The sequence below is a fragment of the Lathyrus oleraceus genome, chromosome 5 (assembly GCF_024323335.1).
Source record: "Lathyrus oleraceus cultivar Zhongwan6 chromosome 5, CAAS_Psat_ZW6_1.0, whole genome shotgun sequence".
Classification (NCBI taxonomy): Eukaryota; Viridiplantae; Streptophyta; class Magnoliopsida; order Fabales; family Fabaceae; genus Lathyrus; species Lathyrus oleraceus.
The window spans coordinates 516,232,233-516,253,681 of record NC_066583.1 but is presented as its reverse complement, the minus strand read 5'-3'; the positions used below and the strand labels follow the sequence as shown (position 1 = coordinate 516,253,681).

The 21,449-nt window shown below is 33.4% G+C and overlaps 2 protein-coding genes across 2 annotated transcripts; one reads left to right on the top strand and one right to left on the bottom strand.

Moving 5' to 3' along the window:
- On the bottom strand, positions 1 to 1,385 carry LOC127085987 (uncharacterized). The gene is made up of 3 exons (XM_051026598.1): positions 1,187 to 1,385; positions 955 to 966; positions 1 to 176 (listed from the first exon to the last, which is right to left on the bottom strand). The coding sequence occupies exons 1-3, from the start codon at positions 1,336 to 1,338 to the stop codon at positions 113 to 115; spliced, it is 228 nt and encodes a 75-aa protein (XP_050882555.1). The 5' UTR covers positions 1,339 to 1,385; the 3' UTR covers positions 1 to 112.
- A 7,862-nt stretch (positions 1,386 to 9,247) lies between these two features.
- On the top strand, positions 9,248 to 11,221 carry LOC127085986 (inactive protein RESTRICTED TEV MOVEMENT 2). Its single transcript, XM_051026597.1, has 2 exons — positions 9,248 to 9,417; positions 10,062 to 11,221. The coding sequence occupies exons 1-2, from the start codon at positions 9,288 to 9,290 to the stop codon at positions 11,186 to 11,188; spliced, it is 1,257 nt and encodes a 418-aa protein (XP_050882554.1). The 5' UTR covers positions 9,248 to 9,287; the 3' UTR covers positions 11,189 to 11,221.
- Positions 11,222 to 21,449: the final 10,228 nt, after the last annotated feature.

Here is a 21,449-nt window from a genome sequence, read left to right as displayed (position 1 = left end):
GAAAGATGAAAAGTTTATTTTAGATAAAAAAAAAAGTGTTCAAATACAGAGCAAGAGAAGCCCATAAAAAAACAAAATTACAATGCTAAACATCCTATTACCAGCATAGACACTAGTGCTTATCTTCCTTAGGTATGTCTTTTGGAGGAACCTTTGATTGTAGTTCTTTTGTTACCCTGAAAAGATAGCAAAACATATCATTCAAATCATAATCTAATGATCCATTCAAGTAATTCATACCACCAGTCTGCAGCTCATACCAGCAAAAGGAAAATATGAATTTCAACGCCAAATTATCAGCAAAAACCAAGTGTTGTCAACGCACAAAATAGCGGTTTGTTCAAATTCTTTTACGTTACAATGCTACAATGCTTCTATAGCCGATATTCAACAACACTTTATACTAAATAGTGTATCATAGAACATTCAAATTCTGATGCTACATGCTTCTATAGCCGATATTTAACAAACACTTAATAGTTTATACTACTAAATAGTGTATAATAATGATTGTTCAAATTCTGATATGCTTCATAGCAGTTATAGCCGCTTCTTGACAACACTGCCAAAAACAACTTTAGCCGCTTATCAACAAGACGAGACTATTAATCCACAAAAAAACCTCATAATCTCATCATCCTTTTAAGTAAACTTGAGAGGGGCAGAAGGAAAAGACCAAACCTTTTCAACAATACAACATTTCTAGTGGCTACAATCTACATATAACTATTTCACATCACCTAAACCATTTTCGACAAAAACAAGCAATATATGGTATGAGGCACGGACACGACATCAACAATAATTTGAAAAAATGAATAAATTGAAGCAATCAATCACAAATGCCGGTGTCTGTGTTAAGCATGAAGAAAAAACTAAATATAAAACTCTGTTTCTACATTATGATTATAAAAAACAATGTACTCTCTTCATTCAAAATTGATTTTTTTTTACACTTCCATTTGTCTTCATTCGAAATCTATGATCAAATGCATCCTTCATGTTCAAATGAATGGGTTATAAGCAATCACAAAGTTACAACTTTACATACAAAGTTCAAAATAAGAAGACCCAATTGTGAAAACATGAACAAAAACGAAATATAAAGTAACCCTAATAATCAAAATCGAAATTTTACACGCAAGAAGAAGATAGATAAAAAGGTGGTGATGTTGGGGAAACTCACTTTGAAGGATTAGGGGTTTCTTCTTCGAGCCAGTGACGAATTTGTTTAACGTTTTGTTTGAAAATTGAAGCTGATTTTTTGACGTCGCTTCGGAGGAGAAGCACGACGGCGCTAACACCGGCAACCGTGAGCACGAAATTGGTTATCCCCATTGAAGTTCGATTCACCTCTTGATGTGTACTGATGTAGCTTTAATGTGAGAAGAAGATGGGTCACTTAGAAAGCCCAAGCCCATTGGGCCAATATAAAAGGCCCAACTTTATATTGCAGAAAAAGAAAGTCTAATGAAAATTAATTTGACAAAAAATTATCTAATGTTTTATTTTTGTTAGAAAAAGATTTAGGAAAATTAGATTTTGGAGATTCACAAGAAATAAAAAAAATTCAAAAGCTTAAAAGGTTTAGAGAAGTTACCTATTATTTATTAACAATTTTTTTATATTGAAAACCAATTAAACTAATTTAGATTGACAATTATATATCATTTACGATGTAAACGTAATTGAATTTTGTTATTAGAGGTTCGAAGTGTCTATGTAGTTAAAATTGTTTAAAAAGTTGAGTTATGAAACAACATGTTGTATCACAATAGTAAGAAATATAAACAACTGAGATTTATGGTCTAAAAAGAGTAATCTACATTTAAAAAAATGTGATCATTGTTTTTTTTAGAAATATAATAAAAAAGAAGTTGTGCGTGAAATAAAAAAGAAGTTGAAATGCATACACATTATATTTGTAAGTGTGAAACACGGTAAGGGGAGAGTGGTGGACTCAGGAGTTTGTTAGCAAAAGATAATATATGTTAGGGTTTAATGAAATTAGTGAATGATTTTTTACACTATGATGTTGAAGTATATTTATTGAGGATTATTTGGGACGAACAAGAAGGAGAGAAATCGTTTTCTCTAGCTTCTCGACGGATACATGAGAGTAAGGAAATTCCAATTCTTCCTCAAATCTTAGAGGAATAATTTTTCCCTTGAGTGACGTGACCTAAACCTTTATTTCCTGGAATACCTCATATGCCAATTGTGACAAAAATGTGTGAAGTATGGATACTAGTTCAGGCTGGGCAACCTAGGCCTAATCGGGCAACCTAGAGCATGCTCACTCGATAGTCCATCATTTCAAGTGGTTTGCTTTTCCATGGGTTGTTTCTTTAAGGGCTCAATAAAATTATTCTAGTCCATAGTCCCTCAAGCACGAGACCTAGGAAGAACAAAATGGTTAACATAAATTGGACAACAATCTTAGTGATAAAAAAATCCTTTGAGAATGACTCTGGACGAATGCCTCATGCGTCAATGGGAGCGAGTCGATGAAGCGTTTCTTGGGGAAAGTCTCTGAAGCGCTTCTTGGGGTGAGTCCCTCAATCGCTTCTTGGGGCAAGTCCCTCAAGCTCTGCTCGGGATACGTGCAACATTTAATGCTTATGCACATTGAATTTTGTCATGGAAGGCGTAATCGTTGTGAACCATTGATCATATACATGCACACATATTTAATCGTTAATGTTTTTACTTTCCAAGTGTAGGCGCATGATCCGCTGTCGCACACGGATCAAAAACAAGTTTAAAAGTGTAGTAAAACGGAAGCGACACTCGAATATCGTATCACAAGGACTCTTGAATGTTATAACCAAACAAATGAAAAGAAGGGGTTTTTTTAAGGTTTAAAACCTAAATCGAAGATGATTAAAGGTAAAAGCAAAATTGATAAATAAGCTAATCTATTGTATCGATTTCCGACTTATCATCGATTCTTATAATTTCAATTCCCTAGCGGGTTCAATCCCATTCGATTACAACACCCACTGACAAGCGCAAATTGGTATTATATGATGTATGTTCCTAATTTCCGAATTAAGTAAACGGATTTAAGCAGACGCGAAATAGAACGCATCAATCTAATTCTCGTAGCTCAAGTTATGATCTGCATAGTGACGAGGTATCAAATAACTATTTATGCTGAAAATAAAGTACGAAAATAAAATAAAGGAAAAAATAAACTTAAATATTAAAGCACACTAAAATAGTAAAAATAATATAATAAACTATAGATTTGCCTAAGTACAATAGTAGAAGAAGGTGCATCAAAATGCACTGATCATCACACGCCTATGTTAGAGCAATGATGGCATACATGACCTAGGGAATTTTCTTCATATTAGCATGTTTTGCTTCATTCTTCCTCATGCTACTTCTAAAACTCTCATGCTTCTTCTCAAGTAGGAACTTTCCTCTGAAATTTCTCCCAATCAAGACCAACCTGTCTTCCATCATTCTCACACCCAAACTTAAGTATTACATCTTCCCAATTTCCATTTATCTTTTCCTTTTTCGGTAATGGCGGTTATTAGGGATTTAGATTAGAGTTACAACATGATTGAACCCTCAACTTATAGAGAGCTTACGAAGATATAGGGATACTATATGAAAATGCTAGGAGAGCTCATGGAACTGTCGATTACAAGCTTTTTGAAATAAGATGTTTGGAAGTTATGAAAATACCTCCGACTCTAGTAGTGATAATGATTCTTTCTCTTTTTTCCCAAGAAAATCAGGTAGGTTGTTGGCTTCCAGATCTTCCAAAATATTGGGGTCAAAGATTATGATGCAATGTATACCAAGCAAGGAAAATTGGACTCTTTATGTAAGGGCTTGAATTTGTCTAGCTTAAGGGATAATAAGGATTTCATCTTGGAGTCTTTCTCTAAAGACGTAAGGGCTACATGATGCCCTTTAATGATTCAGAAAGCGACTTATTCTACATGTACCTTTTTGTAATCCATGATTTAAGGGTGTTAATACCCTTCACCATGTTTGAATTTGAGGTGCTCAAAACCACCAACACGTCCTTTCTCAAATAAAGCCCAATGGATGAGCCTTTATCAGGGTGTTTGAGATTTTGTATAGGAATTTGGAGGTATCTCCCACTGTGTGTCTATTCTTCTTTTTCTACGACACCAAAACTTCTAACGAGGGTGGTTGGATCACCTTGGGTACCCTATCCGATACGTTTCTCTTATCCCTAATTCAAACAATTATAAAAACTATAAAAATAGGTTGGTGAGAGTGAAAGGGAGAGATGACCAGTTGATGGTAGTGTTAGACGAGAACGACAAGAATCATTTTTGTTTTATTGGACGGAGAACCCTGTGGAAATAAATGGGTTCAATTATGTCCTGAAACCATTTTGGAAGGCCTCACATGCATCTTCTAGTTTGGGCGAGTTACCTTGATGGTTGCCTCATTAAGACGCACAAGACTCCCTCTAAATGACTAGAAGTGTCCCTGGTGGACATTGAATAAGCTAGTAATAGACACCTTACGACGCTTGCTCGCTGAGAGTTGGTAGACCAATTTCCTTGAGAGATCCTGTTAATTGGTTATTGAGGCACATGGGTTTGTAAACCACTTCAACGTGTCGCCTACTTGAAAAGGGTGGACATGAGCTGGCACTTTAAAGAATCAGATGCACCAATGATCAACATCTGAGTGTTGATGCCGACAATGTGCTATTAAGGGTCACCATTCCCTTGAAACTTCACAAATGATGGTTGTTTTAAGTTCTATGATGCTAGTGTGCCTAAAATTTCATGTGAGGGAGGTTGGGGGTTTAGGACCTCGTATTCTATTTGGATATCTTCATGGTGTCACTCCTAGAGGGTTAGGACATTCTCTTCCAAAGTCTGATTGGAGTGGCGTAGCTCCTCCATAGTAGCACACATCTCTGCTAAGGTTTCTTGGACGTCGTGGCTAGCACTGATAGCTACATAGACGCTCCATCGCGTGACCATGCTAAAGAAGGTGGTTGGAGCAGTTGAAAGTTGGACTTACGTGTTGTCTAGGTTAGTTTTACCAAGACCCCATGATGAGTGCCAATTGTACTTGTGAAAACAATAAGGATAGAGTCTGCTCACATGTTTGTTAGCAATAAACTCTGTATGTTTGGGTTTGATAAAATTAGTGAATGACTCTTCAAGCTTTGTGGTTGGAGTATTTATTGAGGGCTCTTTAGACTGCGCAAGAAGGAGAAAAACGAAGTTCCCTAACTTTTTGGCAGATACGTGGGAGTAGGGAAGACACATTTTCCCTTAAATCTTGGAGGAATGATTTTTTCCCTTGATTGATGTGACCTAAAATATTATTTCCTAGACACCTCATAGGCCACATGTGATAAAAACGAATGAAGTATGAATATGATTTTTTACTGGGCGAACCAAGTCCAATAAGGAAAGTCAGAACACACCCACCCGATAATCAGCATTTCAAGTGGTTTGCTTTGTCACAGACTATCTCTAGAGCTGTCAAAATGGGTTACCCGACCTTAAACGAGTCCGCTCTGATGGGCATAGGGCTCTTTTAGGGTCGGGTCAAAATATCCCTGATGTAATATGGGCTAAAAAATTAGTACTCGAGCTTGGCCTCTACGGAATTCGGGCTACCCGACCCTAAACATGCTTCTTTTTTAAAACTATTTATCATACAAAAATTAAAATAAGAAACCATAAGATTTATTATAAATACAATAAAAAATTATATTATTTTAACCATAATATATTTTAAAGTACTATGTTATTTTTTTTATAAATACTATACTATATTTTTAAATACAATACATATCTAAATTGTATATAACAATAATAAAATATTTAAAATAAGAGACACTAATAGAATATGAGGAAATTGTGAATTAAACACAAAAAAATTGAATATTAATTCGATTATATTGATGTATAATATTTAAAAGAGAAAGATTGAATAAAATAGAGATAAAATTTATTGAGGTGAGAAAAATCAATATGTTGTTTTGAAGTAAGACAACATATTAATATAATTTTTTTTAAATTTATATTTATGCAGGTCTAACGCATCTCCATTTTTTTTAATGTTTGGATTCCTAGGAACCGGAGATGCATCTCTATATTTTACCAATCTGCATTTTTTCTTTCCTTTCTTTTTTTAGGCTTGCTTGTAGTACCTATGTGACACTTGTCTGATTTACTTACATGCATTATGGCTGATAGAGATGACATATTGAAGCACAACATGATTTCACATCATGCATCTGTCTGGAGGGAAAATAGTCAGGTTTCACCAGCTCTTTTTCCTACTAGCCTGGTTGATACGGAGGCTTCGACTTTTGGGGCTCATATATCTCTACCTTGTTCTTCCCGTAGAAGACGGGTGTCACTTAGTGAAAACACTGCCTTCATCTTCCTGTAGGCTACAAGTTTGATCTACTCATATAGTAGAGATACCCGAGTCACTTGAGGTACCTCAATAACTAGAGACACCAGTGCCACCCCTGGCATTGGAGATACCCCAGTTTGATGAGGCAACAAAGTTATTTGGAGGAGACCCGTTAGAGTTGTCATTGCTGCCTTTTTATCCGAACCATATTGCCAGACATATCTGGGATAGAGAGATAACATTGTTTGGACTTATTCTTTTAAAACTACGTTTATTATATTACAAGTTTCAGACGATGATTAATTTTTCTGCATGACCATAATCCGCAGAAATTCATTAACCATGGGTGGAAGATGACTGACTTGCATTAGCCTACTGGCAAGTGGTTTTAGGCTGCTTTACATCTATCTAGGATGAAGGACTTATGCAAGACCGATTATGTTACGGTGAACCACAAGGTGCTTAATGCATTTGTAGAGAGATGGAATACTACGACCTCACAATTTTATCTACCACTTGGTGAGATGTCTATCACACTCGACGATGTGTTGTGTCTGCTGCATCTTCTTATTAGAGGAAGCTTTTAGATCATGGGATGATTAGCAGAGATGAGACACTTGAGTTTATGGTAGACTACTTGGGAGTTGACCCAGACGCTGCCTTGAGGGAGTTTGAAGCCACCATAGAGGCTCATGATAGGTTTGATTCATGGAGAAGGTATATACAATGAGTTGGTTAGAGCTAAGCAGACTGCTAGTGATGAGGAGCAGGTGTGGCAGCATAGAGCGTATGCTATGAGAGCATACATGTAATATTTGATTGGCACCACCATTTTTATGAACAAGAGCGCTACTTATGGTGGATGTCCTATACTTAAGATATTCAAGGACTTTGAGCGGATATATGAGTACAACTAGGAGACCACTTGTTTTGTCTATTTCTACTCTAAGTTATCTGAGGGCTGTAGGTGGAAGACAAAGTAGGTGATATACAATATCACACTTTTGATGATAATATTTATTGGAATTTTAGTGTTTGTGTATTATTTTCATTACATTTTTGCAACCCCCTTACTAATGAATCGTGTTTTCCGACCTATACTGAGAATATGTCACATGCTTCTGCATTTGCCCCTCTTAGAGGGAACCAAACGACAGATCCTTTTCGAGTGTGTCTTGATTGCTTGGTAGCAGAGGATATATACGTTAATACCTATGTCGATCAACGTGAGACACAATCATTTGACGACATAGTCTTATACTCAAGATGGTTGGTTTTTGGTTTACGTCTGACATTTCCTCATCTGCCTGAGCATCTCATGCGGAAGTTTGGCCACACCCAAACTATTCCCAGACATCTGGTACCACTCTAATCCTCCCGCTATGACACATAGAGATATGAATGCCATGTTTGATGATTATCTTAGTCATCTGGTACTGGAGGAGGTACGGAGTACCATAGCTGAGAGCGATTGGAGCTATGTAGGCGGGTGCATCAGGTGGTTCTTCAGGGTGTCACTTCCATATATGGTGCAGGTTGATCCAGGAGATCCACCGATGCCAGCTCATCAAAAGATATTAGAGGAGGAGCAAACTAGGTTAGATCATGCTCATGATGTGTTGCCTAGATGTCGCCGTATTGTGGAGCAGGAAGATATTGACAAAGGTATCTTTACTGATGGTTCTGAGATGAGGGAGGTCCTAAATGTCATTATGACGGAGACACGAGAGACATTGATGTACCAAAGATAGCGTCGGAGCACAGAGGTAGAGGAGGCCGAGGAGGTGAAGGAGCTCGAGCTGGCATACGCAATAGTTTATAGTATTTATAGTTTGAATTTATGTTCGATTGTATTTTATTTTTATTTATTTCGACTTCATCGTATATTTCGACTTTATTGTGTATGTCATGATCACTTATTTTGACTTTGAATTTACATATGTCATTATTTGCATATCAGTTGTATGGTTTAATGCTCATCACATAACATAGGCCTTAACATTTATAAATCGTCATTTTCATCTGAGTAACCATAAAACTAACTTAACTTGCCCTGTTTTAACTGGTTACAGAGATGCATATTCGTTAATCCTAAACGGAGATGCATCTTCGAATTAATAAATGTTTAAAATGAGCCTTTTAGAGAGGGATGTATGAGACGTATTTTGAAATATTTCGGAGATGCATCTCATGATTCGTGTTTACAAAATATGTTGGTGTGGCCCAGAGGGATGCATAAGGTGTGTTTTGAAATATCTCAGGATTGCATCTCCAAATCAATTGTAATGTTTTGGCTTAAAACAATGATACGTTCGGAGATGCATCTCTGAAATTTAAGAGATATTTTTTATTTTCTATATAGTATAAAAAATCCGCTAAAATTATCTCACTCCAGACACCTAATAAATGCAAACATTTAACATCCATTGACACTTATTCTAAAGGGAAATGGATTAAACATCAAAAGTCCTAACAATTGAATGACTTTTCTTAGAGAACGAATCTAAATTGAAATAGTTAGATGTATGTTGCCATGGGATGATTCTCACTTGGTCATGGAGGGAAGAACCCCCATAGACTTGAGTTTTTTCCTTAAGCCGCAAACTTGACTTAATTACCAAAGTTGGTTAGCAATAAACTCTTTAACAATAAGCAACCCCTTGGTAGGGCTAGCTTTACAAGTGTACGAGAAAAACAAAGAACAATGGTTTCTCTTTATTTTTGTAAAACAAGTTATACCTCAACTCACCAAGCTAGGAAATACAAAAATCCAAACCAAACTACACAAAAAGGAATAGTCTCTTGAACAAGAAAACTCTATTACAAAGTAAAAATCACATATATATGATCTTATATCCAAAAATTCTTCATTCAAAACTTATAGAACAATTCAAGAAAGGGCTATGGCTATGAGATCAAGAACACCTATTCCTAGAACAAAACCTTCCATTGATCCTGTCTATGAAACTTTCCAACCCATGTCAGATTTAAAGGAAAATGAACAAGCATACTTTCTTCACATTAACCTTCCTGGTGCGTACATATTACCTTATTTATTTTTTATTTTTAAATTTGTTCATTTACTTATTTATTTATTTATTTGTTGAGATAACTACAAGGTCCACTCAAAAATAAAATAAAACCATACTATATAATATAATATTAATTTTTATGAGTACATTATTTTTAAAAATTGACAATTATAAAAAGATAAGGAGAAAGTCATTTAATATTTTAATCCTAGAAAGTAATTAAATATAAAAAAATTGATACCATTCTTTCCTGAATCAAAAAATTAGTCCGATTTCAACATAAATATTTACGGTTTGCACAAATATTATTCTTAAATTATACACATGTAAATTTATGTTAGATTCTCATTCCGATCTAATTTATAAAAGATAATTTTATATATATATATATATATATATATATATATATATATATATATATATATATATATATATATATATATATTATTCAATGTATTTAAAAAACAAATGATATCTTATAAAAAGAATCCAAGATAGTATTCATCGAGATATTGCCATGCACTAACCGATAAAATAGATTTGATTTAGTTTTTTTTTATATTTATATATATTTCAAAATATTAGAGATATTTTGAAATATATAATAATTGATGAATCATATTACTCTCTTTTATGTTCTACAAGGTTTTATAAAGGAGAGAATAAGTATCAAATTTGTGGCACTTTCTCGAACCCTAAGGATTATAGGACAAAGACAAATAATTGGTAGCAACAGATGGAGCCAATTTGATCAATCATATCCTGTACCAGAAAATTGTGAGGTAGAGAAACTTGAAGGTAAATTTGAAAATGGAACTCTCATTGTTGCAATGCCAAAGAAATTCCCATCACTTAAATCATCACAAGTTGAAACTTCCAAAGAAAAATTTGTAGCAAGTCCTAGAACACCTAAGGGAACCAATATTCCTTCAAAAAATGCAACAAATAGAGTAATAGAAGAATCTACTAGAGACAAGAAAGTTCCTTCATCACCAAGTAATCTTGTGAAAGGGTTAAATGATTTGAGTAAGTTAAAGGAACAAAAGGGTACTCAACAAGAAAATTTCACAACTCAAAGTCCTAAGGGGAAATTGAAAGCTTTGGAACCCCATAATGTGGAGTCTTCTAGACCTAAAGTTTTTGATGAGGAAAATAATGTGTTACTAAAAGTAAAAACCAAAGCTATAGGTGCAAAGGGTCAAAAGGGTCAAGAGGAAATTGATCAAAAATCAAAATTTAAAATGGATCCTATAAACCAAATAGATGATGAGAAAATTCAAGATGAAATTAGGAAAAGGGCCATATTAGAAAAAATTAAAAAGCAATTGCGCGACGACGACAGAAAGGACGAAAAGAAAAGTGTTCAAAATAAGCAAACTGACAACGATGAAAACAAGACTTATGAGTCAAGCAAGGTGGATCAGAGATATGTTGATCATAACATGTTTTTAGAAGGAAAAGAAATTAGGGCAAGAAAAGAGTTACCAAAAGGAGAAGAATATTTTGATGCAAAAGAAGCAAAGAAGGAAAGTGTTACTAATACTTTTGACAAAGCAAAGAGGGAAAAGAAGGATTATGAAGTTTATGCAAAAGAGAATGGAATCTTCAAAGAAGTGAGAGATTCAGCTTCTCAAGTTGTTAAGAAAATAGGAGAAGGAAAATTGAATGAGCAAGAAAAGCCTTTAGTTGTAAACATGGGAGCTGCAATTTTAGTAATTGTAGCACTTGCAACTTATGTAACCTACAAGTTTGGCTCTTCTAGCAAAAACTAAAACTTGTTCTATCCAAATTATCACATTAAATTCTTTGTTGAAGTATAATTCAAATGTGTTTCTGTAATATGAGAATTGAAGGTTTCATGAGTTTTCATAAATATGTTAAGATTCTTCTTATCTTAAAATTGAAATAAATGGAATATCAATACACTTTTTTTAGGTAGACAGAAAGGTAAAACAAATAGGGGACACAAAATTAAGTTATAGAACTTTTTATAGAAAAATGCTCATCTATTTAAAATTTTAAAAACTGATTTTTTTCCTACAAGAGTCTAATACTTTTTAATTAGTTAACATGTGTCATAAGAAAACATTTAGTAGAATCCAAATTTTTATTGATGATTACATGATTGACTAATATTAATATTTTTAAACTTGAGTTTCTAATATTTTTTTTTTTTTTAGGTTTTAACTCATTGACCAAAATATATCGTTTGCATTGTATTAATTTATTAATCTTTTTTTTTTTAGTTTCTAATACTAATCTTTTTGTAATTTAAAACATCTTTTTTTTAATTGATTTAAAAAAAATTAAGTACTAATCTAGTGGGGAAAATTTGAGGTTACGAGAGTGTTCTCCTCTCAAGGTCTCAAATTCAAATCTCATTAGGTACAAACAATTTCTATCTTGGACCAAGTTCATACAGAGCAAATTGTTTTGCTCTGCTAAGATTTAAAAAAAAATGTTAGTCATCCATATCTTAATATCTTAAGCATATTAAGAAAATCCTAAAAACAAACATAAAATAAACAACTAACATATTAAAATACGACTTAATATCCCTTTTTGTCCGGCCAGTATTTTTAGGTCGGGGTTCATAGTGGTCCCTTAACTTAAAACACGTCCATTTTGGTCATTCAATTATTCAAACAGAGTCACGTTTGTCCTTGACGTCAAAGCCGTTAGTCAAAGTGAATGGAATACGTTAAAGAGTTGCGATGGAATACTTAAAGGAATTAGGGTTTGATTTATTTTATTTCTTGTATTTTATTTGAGTGAAATGAAGGAAGTACGTTAAAGAGTTGCGAATGCGAACGATTTAGAAGGTATGAATGAAGGCTGAGAATGAAGAAACAAATGTTGAAACGAAAAGTGGAAGACACGTCTACTGGTAGGTCTAATGTTTCTCCTCTTTCTAGTTTAGGGTTGACTGGGTTTTTAACTTTCACCCCTTTCTAATATAGGATTTACCGGGTTTCGAATTTACTAAGTTTAATATGTGGGGTTTAATGTATAATATTTGTTTTAGGGTACATTCTTCGTATTAAGGTCTTTGTTGGTTCTTCGTATTAGGGTTAATCTAAATTCTTGTGTTGTATCAGTGTGATTGTATGATTTTCTACTGGTTTTAGGGATTTGTGTTGGTTTAGACTCAAAATGTGAATTCGTGTTGTACGAATGTGATTGTATGATTTTGATTGTATGAATTTCTGTTGGTTTTACAAATTTATGTTGGTGCTGTTTCTAAATGTAAATATTTGTTGGTTCTTATTAAGTAGTTTTAATAATGGATGATTTTATTCATGTTTTTATCCACCATGGAGGTTCATTTGTAGATGATGAGTTTTCTATTTATGAATGATTAGTTTATGAGATGAGATGTAATGTAGATAGGTGAAGCTATTTTGAGATGCCATATGTATAAAAACTTTAGAAAGAGGTTTCCTGGAAAGAAATTGAAAGAGATAATACGGAAAGCTGCTAAGTCAACATATCCACAATCTTGGAAAAATGAGATGAGAGAAATGAAAGATGTCAAAGAAGAATTCTTTAAGCATATGATGAAGACACCTCCTTGGTTCTGGAGCAATTATTAGCTTAAGATAGACACCAAATGTGATAGCTTGTTGAACAACATGTCATAGGCCTTTAATAGTGTTTAATTGAAGCAAGAGTTAAGCCAATTATGACTATGCTTGAAGAAAACAGAATATACATGATGGAAAGGTGGGCATCAAATAAAATTAGATTTGGAAACTATAGTGATGATGTTATCTTTCCTAATATCAGAAAGAGGTAATATGTTCAATAACACATATCTTGACTATACTACTATTTTACATAATTTGTTTTGGTATTATATTCATTAACACCTATATTTACTCTATGATGATTAAGATTGAGAGGGTTAATGGATACACTAACTTATGGGTTATTAGGTATAATATGAATGTTCATCTATATGTTGTTAACTATAATACTATGTGTTCACTTATTCACTAAAATTCATTGCTCATATTGCATGATGTCTACTGAACATAAATTTGAGTTAGGCACCTTGAAAATTATGGAGATAAATTCTCTGTCAACTTGCAAGACTATGTCTGCTCATGCAGGAAATGACAACTTACAAAATTTCCATGTGTTCATGCCATATCTTTTATGAAAGGAAGTAACTTGAGGATATATGAGTATATTTATGGTATTTTAAAAAAACAAATATTATGAGGTATACAAGCATGTGTTCAACCACCTGTTAATGAGTATAATATATGTGAAAAGACAATTTGTCTTGGTGTGCAACCACCTGTTTTTAGAAAAAGGTCAGGCAAGTCAAAAAAGAAAAGGAACCTGGAGCAATTAGAAATTGATGACAATGCTTGCAAAACAAGGAGGACACATTTACATGTTAAATGCAGCATGTGCAAGAAAAATGGTTATACAAGGCAACTTATAAGGTTCAACATCAATCAAGTCAAGACCAGTCTACTCAGACAACTCAGACTCTACCTTATCCAAGTCAATCACAAGCAAGTCAACCTCAGGCAACTTAGGCAAGTCAGATAAGTGGAATAAGACATTCTAAGGAAAATGGGTCAAGACACACATATGCTAGTGAATCAATACATGCTAAGGAAAGTGTACCAAGTCCTCCACATGGTACTGGATCAAGACATGCTAAGGCAAGTGGACCAAGTCCTGCACAGGCTAGTGGATCAAGACCTACTAAGGCAATTGGACCAAGTCCTGCAAAGTCAGTTAGACCAAGACCTACTATCAAGAAGTTAAGAAAAATAAGACCAACCATAAATGTTAGATCACAAGGTCTTACAACTAGGTTAAGTGCAACAAGGAATTTCTCAAGCCCTACCACTAGACTCAATTCATCTCAAACAAGCAAGAAGACAAATTAGATGCCTTTAGGAACTCTATTTTGGTTTAGGATTACTGTTTTGGTTTATGAATGTTGTAGTGATATCTCTTGGAACTCTGTTAAGTTATATGTATTTTGGAACTATGTTATGTTGTATTGGGTTATCTTTTGGTACTATGTATTGATACTCTGTCTTTTATGGGCTTTCTAATTAACTAATAAAGTTTAATATATGTTTACTGATACACGTTTTTTTTACTAATTATCATTTACTGATTCGATAATGATGCATCCAATTCAACTAAATTGATGTCAAATTGATGTTCAAATCAAACGAGAACCATATTTGCTTTGTCACATTAATGTCAATTTGATATCCCAAAAAATAGTATATCACAAACATGTGGGTAAAGATTAAAACTTGAATTCCATTTCATTCATCTAAAATTTCATTACAAAATAAAATTACACATAATGTAAACTTGAATTCCATTTCTTTCACTTCATGGTGTTCTTGAGAGCCACTTCAAGGTCTTATAACCCTTGCTCTTGTGCACTAATTTTGCCTTTTTATCTTTCAATTTTCCTTTCACATTTAACTAATTTCAGAATTTGATCTTCATTTTCTTTTGCTAACATTTCCAATCTCTTTTTTGGTTTCATGATAAATATGTTCCTATCATCTTTCATTTCATCATAATACCAAAAAATATAATCACATCCATTCTTAGTAGATGCCCACGTAATTTTGCGAATATATTACACACAATCAGCTAAGTGTGGACATCATAAAGACTGTGCCAAATTAATTATTGTAGAACTTGAATCTTATGTAACCTATAAGTTTGGCTCTTTTAGCAAAAACTAAAACTTGTTATATCCAAATTATCAAATTAAATTCTTTGTTGAAGTTAATTCAAATGTGTTTCTGTAAGGTTTCATAAGTTTTCATAAGGAAAAACAAAAAGGGGACAAAAAAATTAAGTTATAGAACTTTTTTAGAAAAATGCTCATCTATTTAAAAATTTAAAAATTGTTTTTTTCAACACGAGCTTAATACCTTTTAATTACTTAATAAGTGTAACAAGAAAACAATTAGCAGAATTGATTAAGATTAATGTTTTTAAGCTTGAGTTTCTAATATATATATATATTTTATGGTTTTAACTCCTTGATCAAAATGTGTCATTTGTGTTGCGGCCCAAAAAACACTTGAGCGAGAAAACGCTCGAAAGCAATGAAGTTCCACCAAAATTTAATTTTATAGAAAAAAACATTGATAAAATCTTTAAAGAACAAAAAGATGGCCATCACAACTAAAATTAGATTCAAAAGTCGATTATGCGTATGGAAGATATTAACACCCTACAATATCCATTTAAAAAACGGTTCCCTCTAGTTAATTTTGCAAAAGAAAGTTGTTAATCTTATTACATCGACTTTCTCCTAATCATCAAACACGAATAAAGTGTATTTACAAAAGGGTCAAATCGTATAACTTACGAATTTGAAACTCATTGGCTAGAATAAATGTACATTTGTTTAGCTGTTTTATTCAAAGCTCAATTGTTAATAACTCATTAAAAACTACTCCCGTGTTCCTTTTTAAGTATCATTTTTTTAAAAAAAAATATTCTTTTTTAAGTGTTATTTCAAAGTTCAAAGTAATATTGATTGTTATTTTGTCAAAACTACCCCCTAGTTATTTATTATGAAGAGAGAAAAAGTCAAATAAATTAATAAAAAGTTCAGGATAAAATAGGAAAAATGATAAAAAGGAAACCATCTAACGATTCCTTCGTGATGAAAATTAATTCTTTGTCAGATTGTTGTCAATTAAAGCCTTTAGAATAACCAAAGTATACAACTTGGGTCTTACCACCTCAAGAATTAAAAACAATACTTAACTTTATTACTCAACTAATATAACCCTTAGATTATATATATATATATATATATATATATATATATATATATATATATATATATATATATATATATATATATATATATATATATATATATATATATATATATATATATATATTAGGTTGAAGGTAGCGATTATTGTGAGCCATTTGGACGATGAAAACACATGCAGAAGAATGAAAAATTTGAGAACGGAGAGAAAAGAAAGGGAAAGATAAAGGTAGAGAATATATATAGTAATGGTGAAAGTTGAAATGTTAACACGGTGAGAGAGGGTTAGAGTTACTAGGTTTACAATATATACATAAATTCGCTAAAAATGATCTAAAGTATATTGAAATCGAATATTTAGAATTCTAAACCTATATCCACTACATACAAATCTATAAGCATACAAGGTTTTGCGTTCATTCTCTTCCTCTTCTTTTGTGTTTCTTCTATTTGTTAGTGCATGGGACACTTTTAGTAAGGAGAGAAATTAAGAGAATAAAGAATAAGGATTGCTATTATTGAATCTATTATAACTGAATTACAATATGCATGTATTTATATACAAAATTGCTCGTACTATAAGTAACAAACCCTAACCCTAACTTGGGCCTGAGTTATAACTTGGATTATATCACAACATGCCCTTTATAATCAAAGTTGTTGAAAATAAACTAATCATAGTCGATCTGAACTATTTCTAATTTCTTTCTCAAAGTTAGGAATCTTTCGATCTTCAGTCTTTTGGTGAAAATATCAGCCAACTGTGTTTCACTCGAGCAATGCCTCACTTCAAGTTCACCCTGGTTTACCTTTTCCCTTAGGAAATGAAACCTAAACTCAATGTGCTTACTCCTTTCATGTAGAAATGGATTCTTTTCAAGACCAATGGTCGATTTGTTGTCAATCTGCAACACCTGAGGTTTCTTTACTCCAACCTCCATCTATTCCAACACATATATGATCCAAATTTTCTGACAAGCAACATATGATCCTGCTATATATTCAGCCTCACATGATGATAATGCCATCATATGTTTCTTTTTGAGTATCATGAGACTGGGGCACCAAATACTTGAAAAAAATAACCAGTTGTGCTTCTTCGATCTTCCTTATCTCTACACTAATCAACATCTTAATAACAATTAATCATAACTTATTTTCTTTTAGAATCTCATTGAAACATAATTCCATAGTTTATCGATCCTTTTATGTATCTTAGGATTCTTCTTGCAGCTTTCATGTGTGATAACCTTAGTTCACTCATGTATCTGTTCAATAATCCGACTGAGAAACCTATATTAGGTCGAATGTTGCACACATATCTCAGAGATCTGAAAATTTGTTTGAACAAAGTAACATCGACTTTGTCTTCCTCTCCACGCTTCTCCAGCTTTAAATTTGGTTCGATGGGCGAGGATGAGGAATCTGAGTCTTCCATTTTGGATCTCTTGAGTATCTCTTTGACATACTTTCTTTGATGTAGCACATATGTTGCGTCGACATTTGAAATTCCATGCCTAGGAAGTACGAAAACTTTCCCATATCTGACATTTCAAATTCCTTCTTCATCAACTCTTTGAATTTCGACAAGTTCTCCAAGCTATTTCCAGTTACTAACAAGTCATCAACCTACAAGTATATGATTGTTATATCTTGAGACACAACTTGAACATAGACACCATACTCAGATTTACATTTGATGAATCCTCATTCGACCAAGTATGAGTCGATCTTCCTGTTCCATGCCCTAGGTGCCTGTTTGAGACCATTGAGGGCTACCTGTATAATTTCCTTGTTTCCTCTTGTATCACAAACCCAAGAGGTTGTGTGACATACACGACTTCATCTAGGGGACCATTAAAAAATGTTGATTTCTATCTAAGTGAAATGTCGACCAACCTTGTTTGTAGGCCAAGGCTACCACCAATCAGACAATCTTCAATCTTGCTACTAGTGTATATACTTCAGAGTAGTCGAGTCCTTCTCTCTAAAGAAATCCTCGAGCTACTAATATTTCCTTGTGTCTTGCAATCGACCCATCAGAATTGTGCTTGAGTTTGAACACCCATTTCACTTTGATAGCTTTTGTGTGTGCTGACAATTTGACTAGCTCCCATGTATTGTTTCTTTCAATCTCTTGTAACTCTTCGACCATATCTTCCTTCCATTGTTTATCTTTGAATGCCTCACTATAGTTGATTGATTTAACACCTACAAGTAAAGCAAAATGAACCAAATCTCCATCTGGTGTGACTTCATCATCACCAACCATTTCACAGTCTTGAAGCCTTGTTGGGAGTACTCTGGTTCTTTGAGGTATTTGGCTTGTGCTAGTCATATCCTCTTCTAATTCTACCATGTCTAGAATATCAGCAACTGCTTCGACTTCGACTTCATCAGTTTCTTCGTCGATGCCATAACTCATCAAAGGCTTGTTAATTGCATCACCATAATTCCAATCCCATGCATACTTTTCATCAATCATGATATCTCGACTCATTACGATCTTCTCATTGATTGGATTGAATAGCCTATATGCTTTAGTTTTGTGATATCCTACCATAATCATAGGTTCACTTTTATCATCAAGCTTCCTTCTTCTTGTATCAAGAACATGCCTGTAGCAAATAGAGCCAAACAACTTCAAATGGCTCCCTGATGATCGTTTTCCACTCCATCATTCTTCATGAACCTTGTTTTTTAACTTCTTGATAGGGAACTTGTTCATAATATAAGCAGTAGTGGTGACAGTTTCACCCCATAAGGATTTTGACAAATTCTTCTACTTCAACATGCATCTCGCCATATCCAATATAGTCATGTTTCTTCTTTATGCTATTCCATTATGCTGAGGCGTCTAAGGAGAAGTTACCTCATGATCGATACCATGTTCTGCATAGAACTCTTCAAACATCTTAGACGTGTATTTTCCATCTCCATCTGTTCAAAAAACCTTGATCTTCTTTTCACTCTAGTTTTCGACAAGCATTCTGAATCTCTTAAAGATTTTAAATACTTCGTCCTTTCACTTGATCACATAGATCCAAAGATTTCGACTATACTCATTGACAAATGAGACAAAATACATGTTTCCACCAATGGTATGATCCTCGAATGGGCCACATACATTTGAATGTACTATTTCTAGTATGCAAGATGACCTCATTGGCATAGTCGAAACAAAAGAGTTTCTGGATTGATTCCCTACTAAGAAACCTTCATGAAGTTTGTCATACATCTCAATACTTGGTATACCAATTACCATATCTTGAGTAATCAGTTGATTAAGTGACCTAAAACTCATATGGTTGAATCTTAAATGCCACAACCAACTGTTCTTGTGGTCAACAACTGTTTTTAAGCCTTGTACCTCAGTCAAATTGATCATGATCTTAAATGTCCTATTCTTCGACAAAGGAGTTTTTAAGACCGGATTATTCTGAGTGTCGAATAGTTCCAAGGCTTCATCCTTCATAACCACTGAGAAACCTTTTTTGACTAGTTATCTAACACTTAGCATATTGCACTTCATTCTAGGTACATATAGTACATCTTTGATCATAGCTTTTTCTATATTGCTCTTTTGAATAACTATGTCGCCAGTACCTTCTACTTGCAATGAGCTATTATCAGCAAGTTTGACCTTGCTCTTCTTTGACTTGTCGAAATCTGTTAACCACATTTTTTAACCAGTTATGTGATTCTAGTAGTCTGTGTCGAAAAAACCAGATCTTAGTGTCAATATGCTCATATGAATATGCAACCATAACTACCATGTCTAATGAATCACCTGAATCTTGGTGTGCAATGTTTTCTCCTTCATTCTTTCCTTTCTTCTACCAATAATTCTTGGCCAAGTGACCCCATTTTTACAGTTATGGCAATGCACATCTTTTTTCTCTTCTTTGTTTTTTTGATAGGAGTTTCCTTATCATCTTTTCGAGGATTCAAAAGCCATATCATCAACCTTATACTTTTGAGGGTTCGACCAAGACTTATTGCTATGATTCTTGTCTCCTTTCTCCTTAAACTTTTTGGAACTACCATGTTTCTTCCATGTCTGAGCATGTAGAGCTTGTATCAAATCTTGATCACCTTTCCTTTTGACAATCCTTATCTCATGTGCCTCCAACGAACCAACCAAATCTTCCAATTTCATTGTTTCAAGATTGTTGGGTTCTTGAATAGATCAAATGATAATGTGATTAAATTGAAAGGTCAACGTATGCATTGCCTTCTAAACTATCATCTTATCAATTAAGGTTTCACCACAACCTTTCATGAGATGGACATGCTTATGCACCTTTGAGACATAGGATGCAATGTTTTATTCTTATCCCATTTGCAGTAATTTATACTGCCTTCGCAACGTATGCAGCTTGATGACTTTAACCTTATCACCTCCTTCGTAATACTTGGCAAGGATATCCTATGCCTCCTTCGTCAATTAGTTGATGGTTATAGTGTAGAGTTGATGAAGGTGATAAAGTATTATGGATGATGATGATGATGATATGTTGAAGACGAAGAATGATGATTGTTGTTGATGCTTCAAACAAAACTCAATGGTTGAAAAGTCTTGTTGGTGAGAGAAGCAAAAAAACGTTTTCTCAGAAAGAAGGAAGTTATGGCCTATGTTATTTGTTTGTTGAAGATGAAAGTTGTGTTTTGGTTTCTATATTTTCATATCTTCATTCTATTTTGTTATGGTGCTCTTGTATATTTGAAGATATGAAGAAGGTTGTTATTGTTTTTTGAGATATCATTTTATGCCTCCCTGCTATTCTCTTTATCTGCATTGTTCTTTTATATTGTAAAAACTAGGATTTTTTATGTGCCTCAAAATTCTGTTTTTTGGGGTAGCGGATGAAGTAGTGGAGTAGTGTGAGGTTGAAGGGGAAAATGTGTGTACGTTGATATATTTTAGGGAAATTTCAAATACCATGTTGTACTACTTTTATTCTTTTGTGTGCAATTGGTGAAAAAGTAAAAATATAAATGATATAAATGATAGAAATAATAAAAATAAATTAAATATTTATACTTAAAAGAGTTCCTCAAAAGGAAAATATTAGTGATGCGAATTAAATTTAAAAGACTAAATCAAATCCCACTTTTTTAGATATTTTAATTTCTTATTAAATAATAAAAATGCAATAAAATAAAATAACACAAAATCCACATTTTTTTGAAATATTTTTATCTTTCCCTACTATATTATTTTTAAACTAATATAATAGGGA